The sequence below is a fragment of the Brachyhypopomus gauderio genome, chromosome 12 (genome assembly GCF_052324685.1).
Source record: "Brachyhypopomus gauderio isolate BG-103 chromosome 12, BGAUD_0.2, whole genome shotgun sequence".
Taxonomy (NCBI): Eukaryota; Metazoa; Chordata; class Actinopteri; order Gymnotiformes; family Hypopomidae; genus Brachyhypopomus; species Brachyhypopomus gauderio.
The window spans coordinates 8,467,489-8,485,787 of record NC_135222.1 but is presented as its reverse complement, the minus strand read 5'-3'; the positions used below and the strand labels follow the sequence as shown (position 1 = coordinate 8,485,787).

Genomic DNA, 18,299 nt, shown 5'->3' with positions numbered 1-18,299 from the left:
ACACCTATACCAACTTCATTACATCTACGCTCACAGTGCAGCATGAAATCAACGTGCATACTTGAAATCCAAGGTTGTTCTCAGAATGGTTATATATTTCTGCATACATTGGAAATAAACCAAGAAATGTATCTTATTTTCAAAACCAAACCATAAACCACAATTTATGTATGTTAATTTCTCCTTAGTTGATTTAGATTCTTTTTTACATTTCAATTTAGGCCCCATGCCTGGTCAAATTCAGAAGGACATATGTAAGCTTGCAACTTGCAATACACAGTGATGGAGACTCCTGGTTATGCATGTAGAAGTCCATTTGTATGTTTTATGAATAAGTTTGTGTGAGACTGTCTGTGTGTTAAATAGGTCAGAGCCGCCATTTGAGAATTAGACGAAGCATTGGGGCTTGACTCCTCGACCAGCAGAACTGCAGTGAAAGGGGGACTGCCCACGTGACTGACCCTGCTCCATTCACACACACACACACACACACACACACACACACACACACACACACACACACACACACACACACACACACACACACACACACACACACACACACACACACACACACACACACATATATACACACACACAGAGAATGTGTGTGAGAGAGAGAGAAACAGAAAGATCTACAGAATTTTGGTAGAAATTTTCTTTTTCGTATAAACATGAGATTATTCTTGCACCAGTCCCTTTTATAATAGTTGAGATGACACCGTGGATGGTAGAGGCTGGTCCCAGGTCAGAATGAAAGGCCTACTTTGAGCCATCTGCAGATGCTCTACTGTTACTCAGGAATATAAATGAAGCACCATCTTAGCTAACAATCAAAAGACACATTGATAACCTGTGTGGAAGGGAAAAAGACAACTCAAAGGGAAATGGTTCTGGTTATAGAATGAGACTTAGATTTTAATGTTGGCACATTTTATGTTTGTTGGCTGTGAAGAAAATCTGAAATAATATTATTAGGTCCTTCAGATATGTGTATGTCAAGAGTCTACAGTGCAAAAACAGGTTCTCCTATTACATCTGCTTACCCAATGAATTAGTGACTTTCAATTATTGGTGTAATATCAAGTACAGTTCGGTCCTCAAAATACAATTACATTTGACAAAACAAACATTGATTATACTTTGCAGGCTAGTTGTTAGCTAGTTGTGCTTTTCATAATGCATCTTTCAGAAACTATATATATAACTTTTTCCTTTTTTGCAGTGCTTATTAGTTGTAATTGTCCAACCTTATTGAATTATTTTAAGATTTTCATTGAAGGGTAGTCTTGAAAACGTATGCCACAATGTCTGTCACACTTGCATGGCAAAGATAGCATGTACATAAACAGTGACATTTTATTAATAATGCCATGGTGACTCCATCAGAATGTGGAGAAGGAAAAGGCTGAAAATCACCATCCCCCACAGCAAAAATCATAAATTTCATTGGTCCGATTTCATGTCAGTTTGGTAATAGACTCACATTAGAGAACCCTTCAAAACGTCACCAGAAGCGTCATGTAGGCATGCACATGGCAGTGACTCCCTGCAGTGAGTCCCTAATGAACAGTTTTGACAACTTCCACTCTCTGATGGTCCTGTCACCAGGACAATACAAACTATGTAAATAACTATATATTAATAAATTCAGTTAACTGTAAAGCTAAGAAAGTATAGTTATAGCAAAATTAAGAAATCTCACATTTGTCTTTTATAAAACAATACTGAGTGGTACCTTTGAAATATGAATTAAAGGTTCAGCTACGAATAAAAAATGGTGAGGAAGGTTGCACAGACGTCTCTCCCCATAGCCTAAGGGATGTAGAGGTGTCATACACTGGTGACCACAGAGAGGTGAGGTTGATTAACACTGGTGCCCTTTTTTTAATTAAAGATCCTGGTTAGGCTCGATTTGACACTTCTGAGACACCTCAGGGTGATAATCAGCTGAAGTGTTATTGTGAGAGTTGGGGGCACGTATAAGTTTGCATGTGTGAGCGTGTCTGTGTGTGTGTGTGTGTATGTGTGTGTGTGTGTGTGTGTGTGTGTGTGTGTGTGTGTGTGTGTGTGTGTGTGTGTGTGTGTTTGTGTATGCTGCACAATCATTTGGTGTTGGTGCCCCAGGAAAAAGGTTAATCTCTTCCAGAAAAATCATTTGAAAGGCAAGATAACCAGCTATAGAGCATTTTAAAGTAAACACAACCTGTTTATCCTTTTAATAATAGACTCTTGAATTAACTCTTTACTGTATTAATGACATGACCTTTCTGTCACACATATACTTACCTATTTTTAAATGCAACTGAGTAAACAGAGGAGTTTACATTTTGCGGTACCTTATAGATGTAATAATTATAAGTTGTCTTGAGAAGGATGTGTAAACCCTATCCCAAATCATCACCAATTTTGTTGTTCGGGTTAAGCAGTGCGATTGCAGCTTTCTTGTAAATAAACAACCTTGGTCATAAACAAACTGGTTGCGAGAATTCTACTGCAGTAAGGTCAAACTAAATACTCAACATTTACTCTCTAGTTAATCCTATGGCTGGTATTAAAACAGCAGACATGCTGTGTACGTGATGGATTTCACATAATGCATGTGGCCTGCCGTCTATTATAAGGTCTGGGTTCTGGGAGAATACGGAGGTGCAGTATTGGCACTCATAGCATGTGACAACATGAACATTCCTCTTCTTGTAATTAGGAGCAACTGCATGTAGTGGAAGGAACAACCTTGGGTATTGATTTGGTTGCTCTTCTTGTTATGTTGGTCCTGAATTAGACAATATTTCGCTCCAGTGCAAAACCAATAGCACTTTCATGAGGAAAGCGACTGGAAGCAGCCCTGTGCTAGCACTGTTCGACAGTTAGAGCTTAATTAGGCATGCAGAACATCTCAGAAACAAAGGTCACACTGAAATTATAATCTCTTAATTGTTTTTGAGTGGATAGGGTTATGGTTGGGGGGGGGTGAGCTCATGAGGGCATCCATATCATGTTGGAACATATGGTTGGGGGTTTGTGTCTTTAGGATGCACAACACTATAAAGTCGTCATGTTCAACGTCATTCAACGCACATCCTAATAACAAAAATTCCTAAATAAGTGTTACTTTGTGGCAGCTTTTTGTAAAATGCATGGCACCCTACTTTTCTGTATAAGCTTCTGCAGCCCCTACCTTAGTTAAGTTTATTGCACTATGAAATATTGAACACTTCCAATCCATGAACAAAACTCCTTTGATCTTCATTTTCTAGGTCACGTAGAAGCCTGCGTGCCATGAATTTCCTTACCCCAACACATTTATAATTAGATCCACTTTAATTAATGTTTTCTCTCATTTCAAAGCCTAATTTGTGCTCACAGTGCTGGTAATGAATTGTGTTTTGAAGCAAACTGGTCAAAGCTGACAGCTGTGAGTTTAGGACCTTAGCCGGACGTCTATAATGAAGTGAGTCACATGTGTGGCTGGGTGATATGTGGCTGGGGTACAACTGCAGGCTGTAACCAGCAGCCCTGGGCACTGATGTCATCAGCATCATGACATCTCAGACTGTTTGAATGGAAAATGCAGGTTTAGCAGATTAGTTGGTGAGATTTGGAGGCAAACTGGAAAACTACTGGTATCAACCAAAGCTGGAGGAGAAGGTAGGTCAGTATTTGGAAAGATTTTTCAAGTTTATGTCTGGATAATAACTTCTTTCATCCCCTTTGGTGTTAACTGAACTCTGATGTAATATACGAGCATTCATTTCACATTATGTGCAGAGCATGCAGGACCAGCCACTGAATGGGATCGGTGTGCTGTAGATTCAGAATTCATGCCGGTATCCCTTTGGGCATTTCACGTAGGGTATCATTAACCTTCTTAGGCTAAATAGTTAGCTTAGCTTAAATTCGTCATGTGCATAATTTCCATTGTGACACGCCCAGCAGCAGCGCACAGCTGCATGGTTTGTGCAAACGTCCACCTCCGAATTTCCCTCGCACCATATAAATATGCTAATCCATTATTGCATTTACTCCAGGTCTGAGTATGCAGGTGCTGCACCAATGCATGTGGAGTTCTCTTCAACCTTTCATTTATTTCCCTTAGGCAAACTCTCGGCTGGCCAAATGAATTTTTTAAAGCAAGGTTGTTTTTCCTCACAAATTTTAATGCCACTGAATATGTGAATAGCAATTTTACAGTCCTTCCCTTCCACAGTTCATCTACGGCATTTTTTCCATACAAATGTAGGCCATATGAGGCAAAGTGAACAGATTGGACTTCATGTGTTTATAGACAGCAGTAGCAGTTGCTGATATTTCAAGGCCAAATGAGTGATACTGATCATTAGTTTCTAAGCATGTCTAAGTCACCTATCCTTAGGCAGTCATTTTTTAAACCCATTTCACACGGAAAGAGTTGTTTACTAGCTTATGTTCACAGCAGCAGGAATGTTTCACCAAAGAGTGGGAAAGGAGCACATCTGAATGGAGACCAGCTCTCGTGTGCAGGTTCAGCACTAACGTTCATTTACTGCGCTGGGCATCCGCATCCAGAGTGACTTGCATGCATTTATCACCACGACGGCATGCATGCACCATGGGAATCAAACCTGTGACCTTGGCATTTCTCGTGTCTTATTCAGCCTGTCCTACAAGGCGAGCTGCACAAGCATCTTTAAGGATTTCTTCATTAGATACATTAGAATTTGTGATTCTGAATGGCTCCATTATTGCACCTTGTTCAAAGTCAAAAGGTGCATGTAATTCAGCTGATCTCCACACCGGGAACGTCCATCCCCGTGTCATTGGAAAAGCATTTGCTGCTCAAAGATTTGCCGTGAGGATGGTTGTCAGCGAGCGGCTCGTCCCTGGAATCGCATTCATAAACTTGCCAGTAGCCACTGGTGTGCAAAATACGAACAACTACATGTTTGCACAAGGCCTCCAGATGGGAAGTACTTTAAACACACTCTGGTCCCTCAGCAAAGGGTTTCTCAGATTTACATGCTGCACAGCACTTTTGGCTGTGTGCCAGTGCAATACGATCATTTATTTAATTAAAACCTCCAACACTGCACAAGGCTCTTCGGCGTAACAGCCGACATGACTAGACACGGCACCGAAGAGCTGCGTTCCAGGACCGAACCCTGGGCAAAGTGAAATATTTGCTAGAAAGATTGAAAAGTGAATTTTGATCAATGCTGTTCACGATGGCCAAACATTCAATAAGAAAGTTTGAGAAGCTTTTGTCAAAACAAAATGAGCAATGTTAAGCACAACTGCTATTGTGTTAAGACACAGTGTCATTGCAATTACATGGAAACACAGTTCATTTTTAACTGTGTCTGTAAACACCTGGGCTTTATAAAAAATAAAGTTGGGCTTTATTTGAACATTACAGCGATAACATTTTGTTTTGACAAATCAGAGTTCATTGACTTTCACTTAGACTTTAGCAATTGGTGTGCATTGCAATTATCTCTTGTTTACATTCTGTAAGTCTTAATTCCGCTGATCTGCGAGAACTCTTCAGTGGTACAGGCAATACTCAATTTAGACACTGTATGCATCCTGTGTGATAGAGAGAGCACTACATGACAAAATATCAAAACGGATCGTTGACAAGCGCACATTCTTTCAATGCTCACTTGGTGATTTTTGGCATGGCAAACTCCACTAGCTGTCAACGGCATGGGAAAACAAACTAGAAAATAAGTTATTCCTGACACGGAGCAAGCTTGCTGGTGTAAATGCTCCTGGTGTTCCACTCTAGTGCTACGATCGCATGCTCCTACCGCCATTCCAGAGAGGGCGCTGACGCATACCACCAGCTGTCTATCACTGTGTGATACCTTGTATTTCTATTAGAAAGAAAATTGTAGGGCTATTACCGTGACAGAAGGTGAATGCGTCTATGAATGATTCGAGATCAAATGTTTAAGGTACCTCCAGCTGCAGGCTTTCAGAACAGCTTTTGCTTACACTGAAGGCGTGCTGAGAGGCGATGTATGGGCCCGGCCCCAGAAACACCAGTCCGTCCTTGGCTGCCCACTGCTGGGAGTCTTCCTGGCTTGTGGAAGCCAATTACGCTCATTTTCATTTTGGACAGAGACGGGATGTGGATGGGGACGAGGATGCCATGATAGCAGTCACATCTGCCAATCATCGCCATGGCCGAAGGACGGTGGCTTCAACGCGGGGGTGGTGCAATAGGTCGACGTACCACAAAGCTGATCTGTGGATCATTGATACGTGGCCGAGGGGGAAAAAAAAAAAAAACCCCAAAACAGAATGCCCTCATTTGCAAGCTGTAGGAGCACAAGGTAAAGTGCTTGCATATGTTGCCTTTGATGTCAGAGCCAGCAGAGGTTTGAATTGCGAAAACTGCGTGCTGGGAAAAGCAGCACAGTGGGCAGTTGGATCATCAGTTATGCTCTCTGTGCTTTGGACACCATTCGTGTTGCCATGAATAAGTCAGCAACTCTGCCCGTAGAGATGCCTCAGCCATTACAGGCTCTGGAAGATATGGCACTTAGCTTTAGCCTGTGGTGCTTTATAGACAGCAAGTTCAAAATGAACTTGCATAGGAAGACACCTTGGTTCTAAAACATGTTGTATAATTCAAGCCTTTTTAGTGTGCAAATGTGTGGATGTTACAGAGGGAAAATAAAGAGAGAGAGAGAGAAAGAGAGGGATGAACCAGTGAATAGACTGAATACATTTAACTAATGAAACAACGTGTTGGTTTACACTCCATCTGTACCAGTCAACAGACAACTGACGCACAAAGTTGTGACAGTGGTACACTGAAAACTGACAGCTGTATAAAACTTTAGATTTCATAAGATGGATGATTTGAATTCAATTCTTCTAACTCACAGCAGAGCAGCCAAAACTCTCTTCAGACTTTATCTCTTTATAGTTTTCTTCTGTGTAACAGATAAATTAGCATTTTGTATGGAAAAGGTTTGTGGCATTTTGAGATCTGTTCAAGCAAGTCACCTTGCTCTTTGTGTATTCCTACCATTGCATTTACAAAGTTTGCCATTATGCTCACTCCTAAAGTCAGAAAATAAAGTTATCATTTGCTGAATTGGTGCAACATTTTATTGATGACTTTCATGTGTGAACAAACATCTTGAAAGTGAACATCCAGTCCACTTCGGCGGTTTAGGGCAATTAACCATCGGACAGATTCAGGCGGTATTTTTTATGGAGCGGCGTTCTATTATGTATGAGTCGCCGTCATCTGCAAATGAGGGCAAATGCAAGTTTTTAAATGCACAGGCAAGCCACATATCACTGCTCTATTTGCAAATAACATGTTAAAGTTGGTGATCTAAGTTATGAACTTGGAACAATGTTGTTTATTTTCATAGCTTTTTTATTTAACCCCCCTATACCCATATCTATGATTAAACAAGAAATCCATAATATTTTTATTAGTAATAGAACATAGAAATACTGAATATCACATGGCTTAGAAAATCTCTCATTTAATATTGGAGTATTTGCTATGAATTTTGTGAAATCAGCCTTCCATAGACACAAGCTAAACCAAGATGGCTACAACGCAGCAACACCTAATGATGATGCGTTTGGTTTCCCAAAGGCACTGCGTTGGATTCTTGTAGGATATCATGGATGGATGACCTCAGTGCAGAACTTTAAAGCTCTCCGTACACAATAAAGCTCTCCGTACACTGCAGAATGAAGGCAGGATGGAGTTAACCTAGTAGTTTTATGTCTGAGATCCACAATTTCATGAACATATAATTTGTACAAGCCATTTGTAGATGTAACAATGTTTTGCAGAAGGAAAAGACTGGTGAAATATGTCCATATTGTGTCCATGTAGGGTGACACATATTGATGTGTTTCAAGTGGAATGGTTGTCCAATCTTACCAAAGACCCGGCTACTAATAGTTCATTTGGGAGATATATATTCTGTTTTTTTGAACAAGACGCAATCTGCGGAAAGATTATTTTGATAATCTTTCTTGCAATACGGGTAGGATCCCTGACGTTAGTAGGAAGCACTGAAACAGATTATGAATGAGAAATGTTTGGTGGAATTTTGCCTGCTTTCTGTATATCTGAGAGCTTGTTAATCCTATTCAGGCTATGTTCCTGATCCTCTGGTATTGTTGGCGACCTTTTCATGTGGCTTTTGTGTGTGACATTTAAATCTTGTCACCAAGAGGAATTCCAAGATTCCGAGTCTTGACTACCATCTCTGTGTTATGACTTTATATTTGCGACAGAGCTTCAGCATGAGAGCCATTTCATATCACCTTAGTCTTGTGTGTGTTAGAAAGCAGATTAAAGTACGTAGTAACATCATGTTTTTGTTTATGCCGGGTTGACTTTTCACACAGATTAGTCATCTTCAAAGCCTTGGTATTCTCCTCCTGTGATTCTTTTCTGACATTACCATCAGTGCAAGTGAAAGAATGAAGACAAATGATGGGAAATGTGTGAAAGTTGTGAAGTAGGCAAGACTATGTTGACATATGATGGAATCAGACTGAATCACCCTGAGACTTAGGGGGCGTCTGCATTTCATAGGCTCCTTCTTCATGTTCTTGATATTATTTTGTGTTTTAACTTGTTATTGCATGAAAGAAAGACAGTAAGGACCAAGACCTGTTGTCTTTCTTCACTGACAGTATTCTTTTGGAACCAATCCTCATTTGTGGTAAATAGTGGTGGGGAGAGGAGGTGTGCTATAAGTTGTTAATGGTTCATCTTCAGCTAGTGAGATCTCTTGCTCCAGAATTTGAGTGTGTCAAGTGTTTGAGCTAGGAATATGCAATATTTAAAGTCTTTTCTGAAGTGTGCTAACGAGTTTGGAAGAGAAAGTGCAGTCGCAAGACAGTCGTGAACACTTCACATAAAATACACAGAAAAATTTTTGTTCGAATTTTTTAATGAACTAGTTGCAGGTTTAGAGCATGTTGAAAAATTGGTAAAAAGTAATTTTCATATATCTGCTTGTAACCATTTCCTGTGTGTATGATATATGCTGACACCAGGTGTTGTGCTCTAGGACAGTGCAGCCCTGATGTTTTGTTACACACCTCACTGATTATCATTTGCAACTTCTTTGTTCACTACCCATGTGAAATATGTTGTATTTATGCATGGACAATGTAAAGCCAGGCCCAAAATGTGAATCTACCGACAGATGGAGAGCAGATGTAATTTCATCGGGTAATCCACTGGAAATTCTCTGTGTTACACCTGTTTCTGCAGCTTGCATGCATGCATTTGAATTCAGGTATAAGAAAAAAGCATGAAGATTCAGGTCCAAACAACACTGAAAACTTACACCCCTAGAAGTCCATCCAGTGAGGACAGAACAGTAATAAAGGTCAGGTTGTTTGTAATAAATAAAATAATTAGCTGCTAAAAACATTGACTGCCGTTGTATGTTTGGGCTCTATGACCATGTTTCTTGTAAGACTTCAAGGAGAACGTACTTAGCTGACTATAGCTAAAGAATTGAAAAAACTTGGAAAAACATTGCATTAGACGTCTTTAAGAAATGTTTGAGTGCAGTATGATGAGAAGGTCAGTTATGCAACTTTTTCATTATTGTGTTCATTGTGAAGCAGCCACATACCTATTGATATATATTTCAAAGCTTCAACTCTTGCCATTAAGGCAGAGGTAAAAAAAAAAAAAGTGTGCCATGACATTACGGTGCCCCTCAAGTCGAGTGACTGTGACGTTTTCAAACAGAATTTGCCCTGTCCTAAAAGCATCCAGACATCTTCCTGTCCTTGTAGAAGAACCCTAAACTGCATGGAGAGGACAGATGAATGATGAAATCCTGGATAAGGCTTCTTAGATCATGTGCAATTTGATTTTCGCATTCTACCATCGAGCTACATGTATAACCTGTCATATATTGTTTGAACAAAGTCATTAATTGTGTTGATTTCAATACTGCAAACAATGAATGGATCTGAATGGAGATTACAGGGGGAAAGCATCTTTGGAGATGGATAAAGAGAAATCTGATGACTTTGAAATTGACTCAAGCAGTTTAACGGTCCACTTTTTTTGCATCTTGGGATTTGGTGACTGAATGGGTGCTGTTAAAAATTCCTTTAGTGGGGATGCCTGTCAACAGGCTAATCATTTATGGGCGGAGCTGGAGGTGAGAATACACATGAATGGCGGGTATAATTTAACAGAGCAGCCTCCTTCCAAGCTCATACTAAGGTCATTTTTTCGTTTGAGAACATAGCTGACTGTTAAATATTTATAATGATATCCCTGGATTGTAATTGAAAGCCTCTTTTGTTCTCACCTCAGATGTGCTCAGAGTCTCAGATGAACATGTGTGCCACAGGCACATGGTTAAACGAGACCCGCCAATTGACTGTCGCTCAGTTTAAGGCCGGCCGCTTAGAGTACTGCCTGGCTTGTGTTAGAGGGAGGGCACTATCAAGGCTCTTTGGGGAAATTACAGGCCTAAGGATGCTGTCTGAAACAAGGGCCAGTAAGGCACTGCGGCCTCCCCTGTATTACATTAACCGCAGTGCAACTCATTTGTTAAGTGTCACCCTCTCCTCGGCTGTAAACAGAAACATTAAATCTACCAGATCTACTGCACTGGACTCTGCTTTCAGGGGACTGTAGGGTTGCCAGGCAGAGTATGAGTGTGGGTGTGCCCACGTGTGTGTGTGTGTGTGTGTGTGTGTGTGTGTGTGTGTGTGTGTGTGTGTGTGTGTGTGTGTGTGTGTGTGTGTGTGTGTGTGTGTGTGTGTGTGCGCGCGTGTGTGTGAGTGTGTGTTTATTTCCTATACTGCGTGGGGGTTGTCTCACAGCACCACATCTGATTTCTGTGTGGGAGCTCCTTTTCGCTGCTGTCCAGGGTGTGTTTGTTTAACTTGGCAGGTAGCAGGAGCCCCTCAGAATAGCACGTCAAGCTGTTTTGCGTGAGCTCATATTAGCTGCAGCAGAATGGCGCTGTATATTTTGAGATATAGTGTTTATGCAGGATGTTTTACTGAATAAAAAAAAAATGCAAATCACATCTGTTTATATTGTGGTTAACCGCATTACCATCTATTACGTCAAGGTTTTGTGTCTCTGTTACCTGTCTAAGAATTTGTCCTTCCTGTGCGCGACTTTGAAGAACAGATTGTTTGCTCTAATTACTTTGTTGTGTTGCATTCAAACATTCACACCCTTAGGTCATCAGCTCGATACAAGAAGAATTGCAACTGTCGTTCACTATTTTGTATATGTTCCTCACACATTTGCTAAAGCTTTTCTTTTCTGTTTTTCTTTACATTATTTAGGACTCCAGGGACATTCCATGGAATATCTGCGCCAAATATCGATAGAACAGGCAGACATAAAAATACCCGTCCACTGGGTGAATAAATTGGTGGTGAAGAGGTCGATTTCATCCCTTTTTTCTGTGTTCCCCTTTGCAGACACATAGAAAACTGGACAGGACTGCAGATTCTAAAGGATGTTGACATGGAGCTGTATGCTGGATTGCAACGGCTGTGAGTACACCAACAGCTACTGCTTTCAGCAGTTCAGGCCTCTGTATGCTTACAGTGTACAGTCTGGTTTAAACAATATATTCACTGTTCTTGGTAGTTTAGGTGTGTTGAAAGCTGGAACAGAGCAAAAAATGGACCTATTGGGGATCATCAGAGAGACAGAGAGTGGGAGTGAAGTATGCTCGTTCCCACCCGCACCAATTAGCATATTTCTCATTAACATTACCCTGTCCTCTTCTTCCATTGGTGGGCTCTCCTGGTACATCCCATGCCGGGGGGCTCCCTGAGTCCCCACCCGTGCCTGAGTCAGTCATGGAGTCTGCTGAAGGTCAGGGACAGAACCTGCTTTTATTGAACTCTGTTTCCATTTCTCAGTAGCTATTAGCTAGCCAGGAAGTGTTACTTAGGCAAAAATGTGTTTCTTCCTGTGTTAAAAGGGAGAGTTAAGTGTAGTCTGGCACTATAGATGTGCCCCTAGGAACGTGTTTAGGGCAGCAATGGACAGCTTGCTTTGCCTCATTTTTTCATTAGTCTTGAAATCATTGAATGATCTGTTGAAATGGCACTGGGGGAGACTGGGGGTTGGGAATGGGGGGGGGGGGGGGGGGGGGGGGGTAGTTGTGGCTTTTAAGGCTTCCCTATTTAGCCAAGAAGCATGAAGAGGAAATACCAAGCATGTTCTTTGTCCTGTCCACCATGTGTGCTGACAGAATCTGGAATATTGTAAGGCATCGTAGCCATTATAATAAATGTAATTTCTTAATGTTTACAGATCGCCTGATAAGAGTAGTCACTTTCTGCATTACCTTTCTGTAATAAAAGCATCGACTGCCGATTTAAGGCCCTTCAGGTGATGCTGCTCATTCCAGTTACTGTAGGACATCAAGGTGAAATGGTGATGATGCCATTATTCTAATGATCCTCTGAAAAATCAGCCTGGCAGGTCCTAATGAACTGGTAGCATTCTCATTTTGTAATGTTTAACCTGCAACACCCCCTGCAAATGCTCAGTAACAGACGTATAGACAAAATGGAAAACTGCGTATGAAGGGCAATGTGGACAGTGCAACAAGAATAATTGATCTGTGTTCACAGAGCTTTGATAATCAGGTTCAGGCAAGTTTGCTCATGGAATTTAATGTCACTTTCCTTTTGTTTGATGCCAGTTGTGTTTCTATTTCCCAGGACTATCACAAACTGCAATCTACGAACGATTCATGCTCGTGCGTTTGCACAAAATCCACATCTCCGTTACATGTAAGTATTACTGTAAAGTTACGTGAATTCACTTTTAAAACGTGTTAATTCTGTATTTGACTGGCTAATTAGCATTATTAATATCAGCATGACCATCTTTTGGTTATTCTTTGAAATCAGCCAGATTCTATTGGTCAGTCGCATCCTTGCTGTTCGTCTTTGGCTGTCCTGATCATGTCTATGCATGAGCGCTCCAAGTGGGTAGTAGCAATCTCCATTACTGGCAAACAGGCAGGCTGAGCTGGAGTAGCTCATCAGCATTTAATGAATGGGATAAAAGTCATTAAAGAGGCTGCCTTCACTTGAGTCACAAATGGAGCAGATGGACATGCTAATTGTGGAGTCATTAAGGATGGGTATGGGAGCTCCAGCAACAACGCTGATGATTGCTTATGTCTTATTTCAGAGCAAGGTTTGAAATGCCAGGGCTCGATGTCATAGAGTAACACTGGACACCTAGTCTCAGAGTCATTTCATAGGTGAAATATTGTAATGTCTGCAGTAAGAACTGTTACCCAGTGTGTGAAGTGGTTAGTTACATGTAAGTGTTTGGAATACCAAAATCAGAGTGAGAGTTAATGCAGTATGGGAATTACTTGTTGGAATGTTCAATTTGCCATTGACAGAATTGTTTTTCCTATTTATCTTTCTGAATATGATTATATTAAACTGCCATTTTTCTTAAACCTCACCATTTTCATTGCAATATTATTTTTATTGGCAGACACAGAGTACCGTTGTTTGATTTACTAGTAATTTAGCTTTAAACTATTTGAACCTTAAAATAATATCACCTTTAGTCCCACAGCCAGTTCATCAGCCAGTCAGTTCCCTAATCAGCTGTTTTAACAGCACACGCACACCTTCTACGGACCAATCAATCCATTTTCATTAAACAATTTTTAAACCCCACGTCCATCACACAAACACAAGGTTCATGTTGCTCTTCCTGCCTCTGGCCAGCTCCTCTCCCATAACTGTTCTTGATCCTTATGGCCCTTTCTTAAGCCTCCAGTATGTTCTGGTGATGGGGTTCCGTCTGAGTGGTTAGACACTGTGTCTCCTCTGTGCTCATATTAAGGCACTATAAATCTGAGGGGCCCATTGTCATAAGGGGAGGAGGAAAGGTCACATCCCGCCGGGAGGGCTGAAAGTCTGCCCCTCATTAAGTCTGTCCCAGCCTACGCCATGCTCTATTCTAAAATGTCACTTTAGCGAAACTCCTTTCAATGTCACCTCGTTCACTCAGGGCCAATTATAAAGTGTTTACCCTCACCTGACTCAGCCGGGCTGCCTTTGCATGCGAACTTCCCTTGTGGTGAGCATTTTGGAGCGCTTCCACAGAATTTAGATTAAGTGTTAATATTTGCAATGAAAAAGAAAAAAAACGTGACGGTGACATAGCTGGATCGTTGTGTTACAACAGATGCCATAACAAGATGTAGGGCACAGGGTACAAATTAGAAAAGACTTTTTTTGTGGTGCCAGTTTATAAAGTTATATAAGCAATATAGTAATACACTTTTTACAGTAAAGCAGTTTTGTATAATACATAGTTTGTACAGCACATGTAGATGAACATTTAAAAACTTCATTTAATAGGTACTTTTAGGTCTTCATGAATTAGATGCCAGCATTATGAGTGTCATTAATGAATGTCACCATAGTGCTTCTTATTATTTACATTTTTAATTAAATTTCATTTTAATAAAATTGATTTGGGGTCTTTTTACATCTGAATCTGACATGACATGACAGGTCATGATTTTTATTTAAACCGGTCCAACTGGGCCAGACGGGCTGACGTGCAAACTGCTCTCTTGAAGTTAACCTTGAATTATGATCCATAATGGCAGTAAACCCCCTCAAATGTACCAACTTTTACCTGTAGCTCTTTTAAGTACAAAAATGTTATACAGCTTGAGTATAGTGCAGGTATGAGCATTGTTCAATAAGGTGTACATACTTAATAAAACACAAGAAACAAGATCGCCATAATGCAAACAATGTGAGCACAGTACAATTATGCTACATGCGGACAGCAATGCAGTGGACCCACGAAGGGCAAGACACCAGAGTTGAAAACTTCATGTACTGAAGGAGATCTAACACTCTGCTGTGGGTGTGTTTGAGAGCAGATGATGGGAGGCGGTTCGTCACTAATGCTTTCTGCTGTACACCTCAAGACCCTCTGTTTGATTGTGGACCTCTTGTTTTGAAAAGTCCTGAGGACAAGACTCAGTGCTACCCTCCTCTTGCACTATGGCTCCATCATAGCACATCGTAACACTGCCGGTCAGGGCGTTCTTAGTGGCATTATGGTGGAGTTTTCCAAGTGTTGTTCTTGCTTAGCTGTCTCAGGAAGTGAAGGCGCCATTGAGCTCTGGCGAGCCTGGCTGCAGTGTTTTCTGACCAGATCAGCTTCCCAGTAATCTGGAAGCCAAAGAACCTGACAGGTTTGTCTGGACACCAATAAATGGTGAAGACTGTGACTCTCTCTCTCTCTCTCTCTCTCTCTCTCTCTCTCTATATATATATATATATATATATATATATATATATATATATATATATATATATATATATATATATATATATATATATATGTCCTCAAGGCCACACTCAATCTGCTTTGTTATGGTGTCCAGAGTGAGGCTGTCAGTATTGGAGCCTCTCCACCAGCTGTACCCCTACACTTCTGTGGGCTGGTTCATCAGAACCCCTGATAAGCAGACGGGGGACCCCTGTGTGGAGAATTAGAGGGGATGAGGTTTTGCTTCCAATCCACACAACTTAGACTCTGGCTGTCGGGAAGCCCAGGACCCAGCTGCAGGTGGAGTTGCTGAGGCCCACTCCCCTGGGTTTGACCACCAGCACAGCGTGATCACACAGAAGTCTAAGCTGAAGTCAATAAATCACGTCCTGGCATCCGTGTTCCACTTGTCAAGGTGCTCCATTGTAGCGTGAAGGGCCAGAGAAACAGCAGTGGCCTGTCATTCCTGTAAGCAAAGCGTTCATGTGTCCTATCACCAGTCTTTCTGCACACTTCTCTCCACACACTTAAAGAATCTTGACATCCACCGGGAGTAAAACACGCAGGCGGTGGTCATTCAGACCGGACACTTCAGAAGCTTTGAGCCAAAAGTATAAAACTATCTGGACCTTGATTCTAGAACCACAGTGTTTAGTCACTGGTTGTTAAAGTAACAGTCAATCACACCTGCTCCAAAGGAGGCCAGACAATTGGTAGTACTAGCACATCAGCGGCTGATTTAAATATTTATGCTTTAATATGAAGGCATCATAGTGGTCTATTGGAAGTGGATGGTGGCACAGTGACTATGAAGTGAATATTCCACAGTGAATAAGGGTTATTTTCCTAAGTTTCTAAAATCCAAGAGGAGGTGCCATTATGGTACACCTGTCTTGTGTGACTTTACCTGCAGGCTATTCCAGCAGTGCCTCATGTTAACGCTTGTGGTTCAAGCCTGACTTTGTAAATCCCTTTTCAAGCATCTGACATCCAGTCTGACTCCCCTGCACACCACTATTTCACAATGACTTTAAAATTATTGTTAAATCTCTTTTCACAGGTTTGCTTAATTATTTTGGTGGTAACCCAGACATAACAAATGCCAATGCAGTACTTGGTATAATATTCATGTTTGAGGTATATGGCTGAGTTGTTGAACAACCTCCAGACCTTATATTCAAAGCAGAGGAGCAGCAGTGCAGAGTGCTGTCTGTGTTTGGGCTGGGAGGGCAGATTCTAGCTTCTGCTCATATCATGCTTACAGCAACATGGACACAGTCCAATTTTCCAGAGAGAAGTCTGGACACTGCATAATACGCTACAGAGATGGCTGTGCACCACTGACTGAGCTTGATACAGACTCTGGTATGTGCTGGTGAAATTTTGCAAAGAACTTTCCAGAAATTGTAGGTGTTAAGATACACCATGATAATACCTGCCTACACCAGAAATTACAATTTCCATGTGTTTATCATACTGTACAATTTATTAAGCACTGACTAGCCTTCTCTTTTTGGTGGTATGTAAACAGTTTGTAAACAGTATGTAAATATGTTAAAATATCTGTGCGGTAATAATGGTTTTTTCATGAAGTAGCCTACTCATGCAAAAGCTATTCTTGTATCATCCATTCACAAGTGAAGAGTATGACAGTGAGGCATCAGGACCAAGGGCCGGCCCACGGGACAAGAAGGGTTATTTAAATAGAACTAGCCTATACATATTACAAAAAGCACAACAGTGAGATCACCTAGGATATTCAAAACCATACATAGTTTTCAATAAACAACTGTAGTATAATACAGTTAATTCACAGCACAGTATGAATGAAGTTATGACTGACTATAAAGAACAGCAAGATAAACCAGAGAGCAGAAAAGTGTGGCATTAAATGCTGAGGAGGCTGAATTGGGAAACTATGTGATTGTAAATTATTATAAGTACTCTGGAGCTGTTGATAAGATGAACCTTCTGACATCGCTTGTGTGGGCACCTGAGTTTTACAAGACAGCGGAGCTATGCTGTGAATTGTAAATGAGGCAGGCCACAGATAAGTCATGGATGTTTGCATTCAGCCTGGCCTCAGTAAAACACATTGTTCTCTCGTGTATCACTAAGAATGAGTTCAGCTCTGCAGTTTGTCTGCCTTAGCAGCACTGGCCTATTAGCTTTGTTTGTTTCACGGTGGAGGTTGTGAAAAGGAAATAAATGCTACGTAGGAGACTTGAATGTAAAAGTTTTGTATTTATACAAGTGACTCAGCACACCGACCTTGTGCACTATTTATCATGACATCTGTGTGTTTGAGAGAAAGAGGTCATTTGGAACTAGTCACAACTGCTTACGACATTCATAGGTAGGCTATGACTTTGTTTTGAAAAGTCCCGAGGACAAGGATGAAGAAGTATTGTATCCAGTTCCCTTCCCTTTCAAATGCATATTCCTTTTCACAAATCAAGTCCTGGGATGCGCACATTCACAGAAACCGAAGCACATGTTCAAAAAAATAATGCCAGAGTGTAGTAAGCCTATGGGCATTAAACAATGCAAAAGCAAATTGTTATAAAAATATATTTTGTTCCTGGATTTTTATGGGTTTGTATTATAAGTCGGATTAGCCATTTTAGTCAGGTTAGGCTTTTTTTGTGAGGTTATCTCACTTTCGATTAGGCGGATATAGGTTCGCTCTCTTTCTAAAAATGGAAAGCTGTAAGCAGTTCACCTGTCGCCAGTCGACCACTATTTGTAAGATAAACACTCCGTTGCCATGGAATCTCACGAGCGCTAATCATAATGCATGACATCATGTAACAGAACGCTACATGGTAAACTATGTGCACACGGCAAACTATTATACATTTTCAGCAGAGCAGAGTGGTATGGAGTACCTCAGAGTATAACATGTCATTTCACTGGGTGTGTTTCCATCAACCTGAGCAGTACCTTTTTGAGTGGTTAATAACCACATTTCAAGTGTTCTCAGTGT

General features: G+C 41.0%; 1 protein-coding gene across 2 annotated transcripts in view; it reads left to right on the top strand.

The window, feature by feature from the left end:
* Positions 1 to 18,299, top strand: part of ntrk3b (neurotrophic tyrosine kinase, receptor, type 3b) — a 79,730-nt gene that overhangs the window by 2,875 nt on the left and 58,556 nt on the right. For both annotated transcript variants that reach the window (XM_077024850.1, XM_077024851.1), the window contains exons 2-3: positions 11,449 to 11,523; positions 12,709 to 12,780. In XM_077024850.1, the coding sequence (XP_076880965.1) occupies positions 11,449 to 11,523; positions 12,709 to 12,780 (147 nt within the window). The remainder of the gene's footprint in view (positions 1 to 11,448; positions 11,524 to 12,708; positions 12,781 to 18,299) is intronic.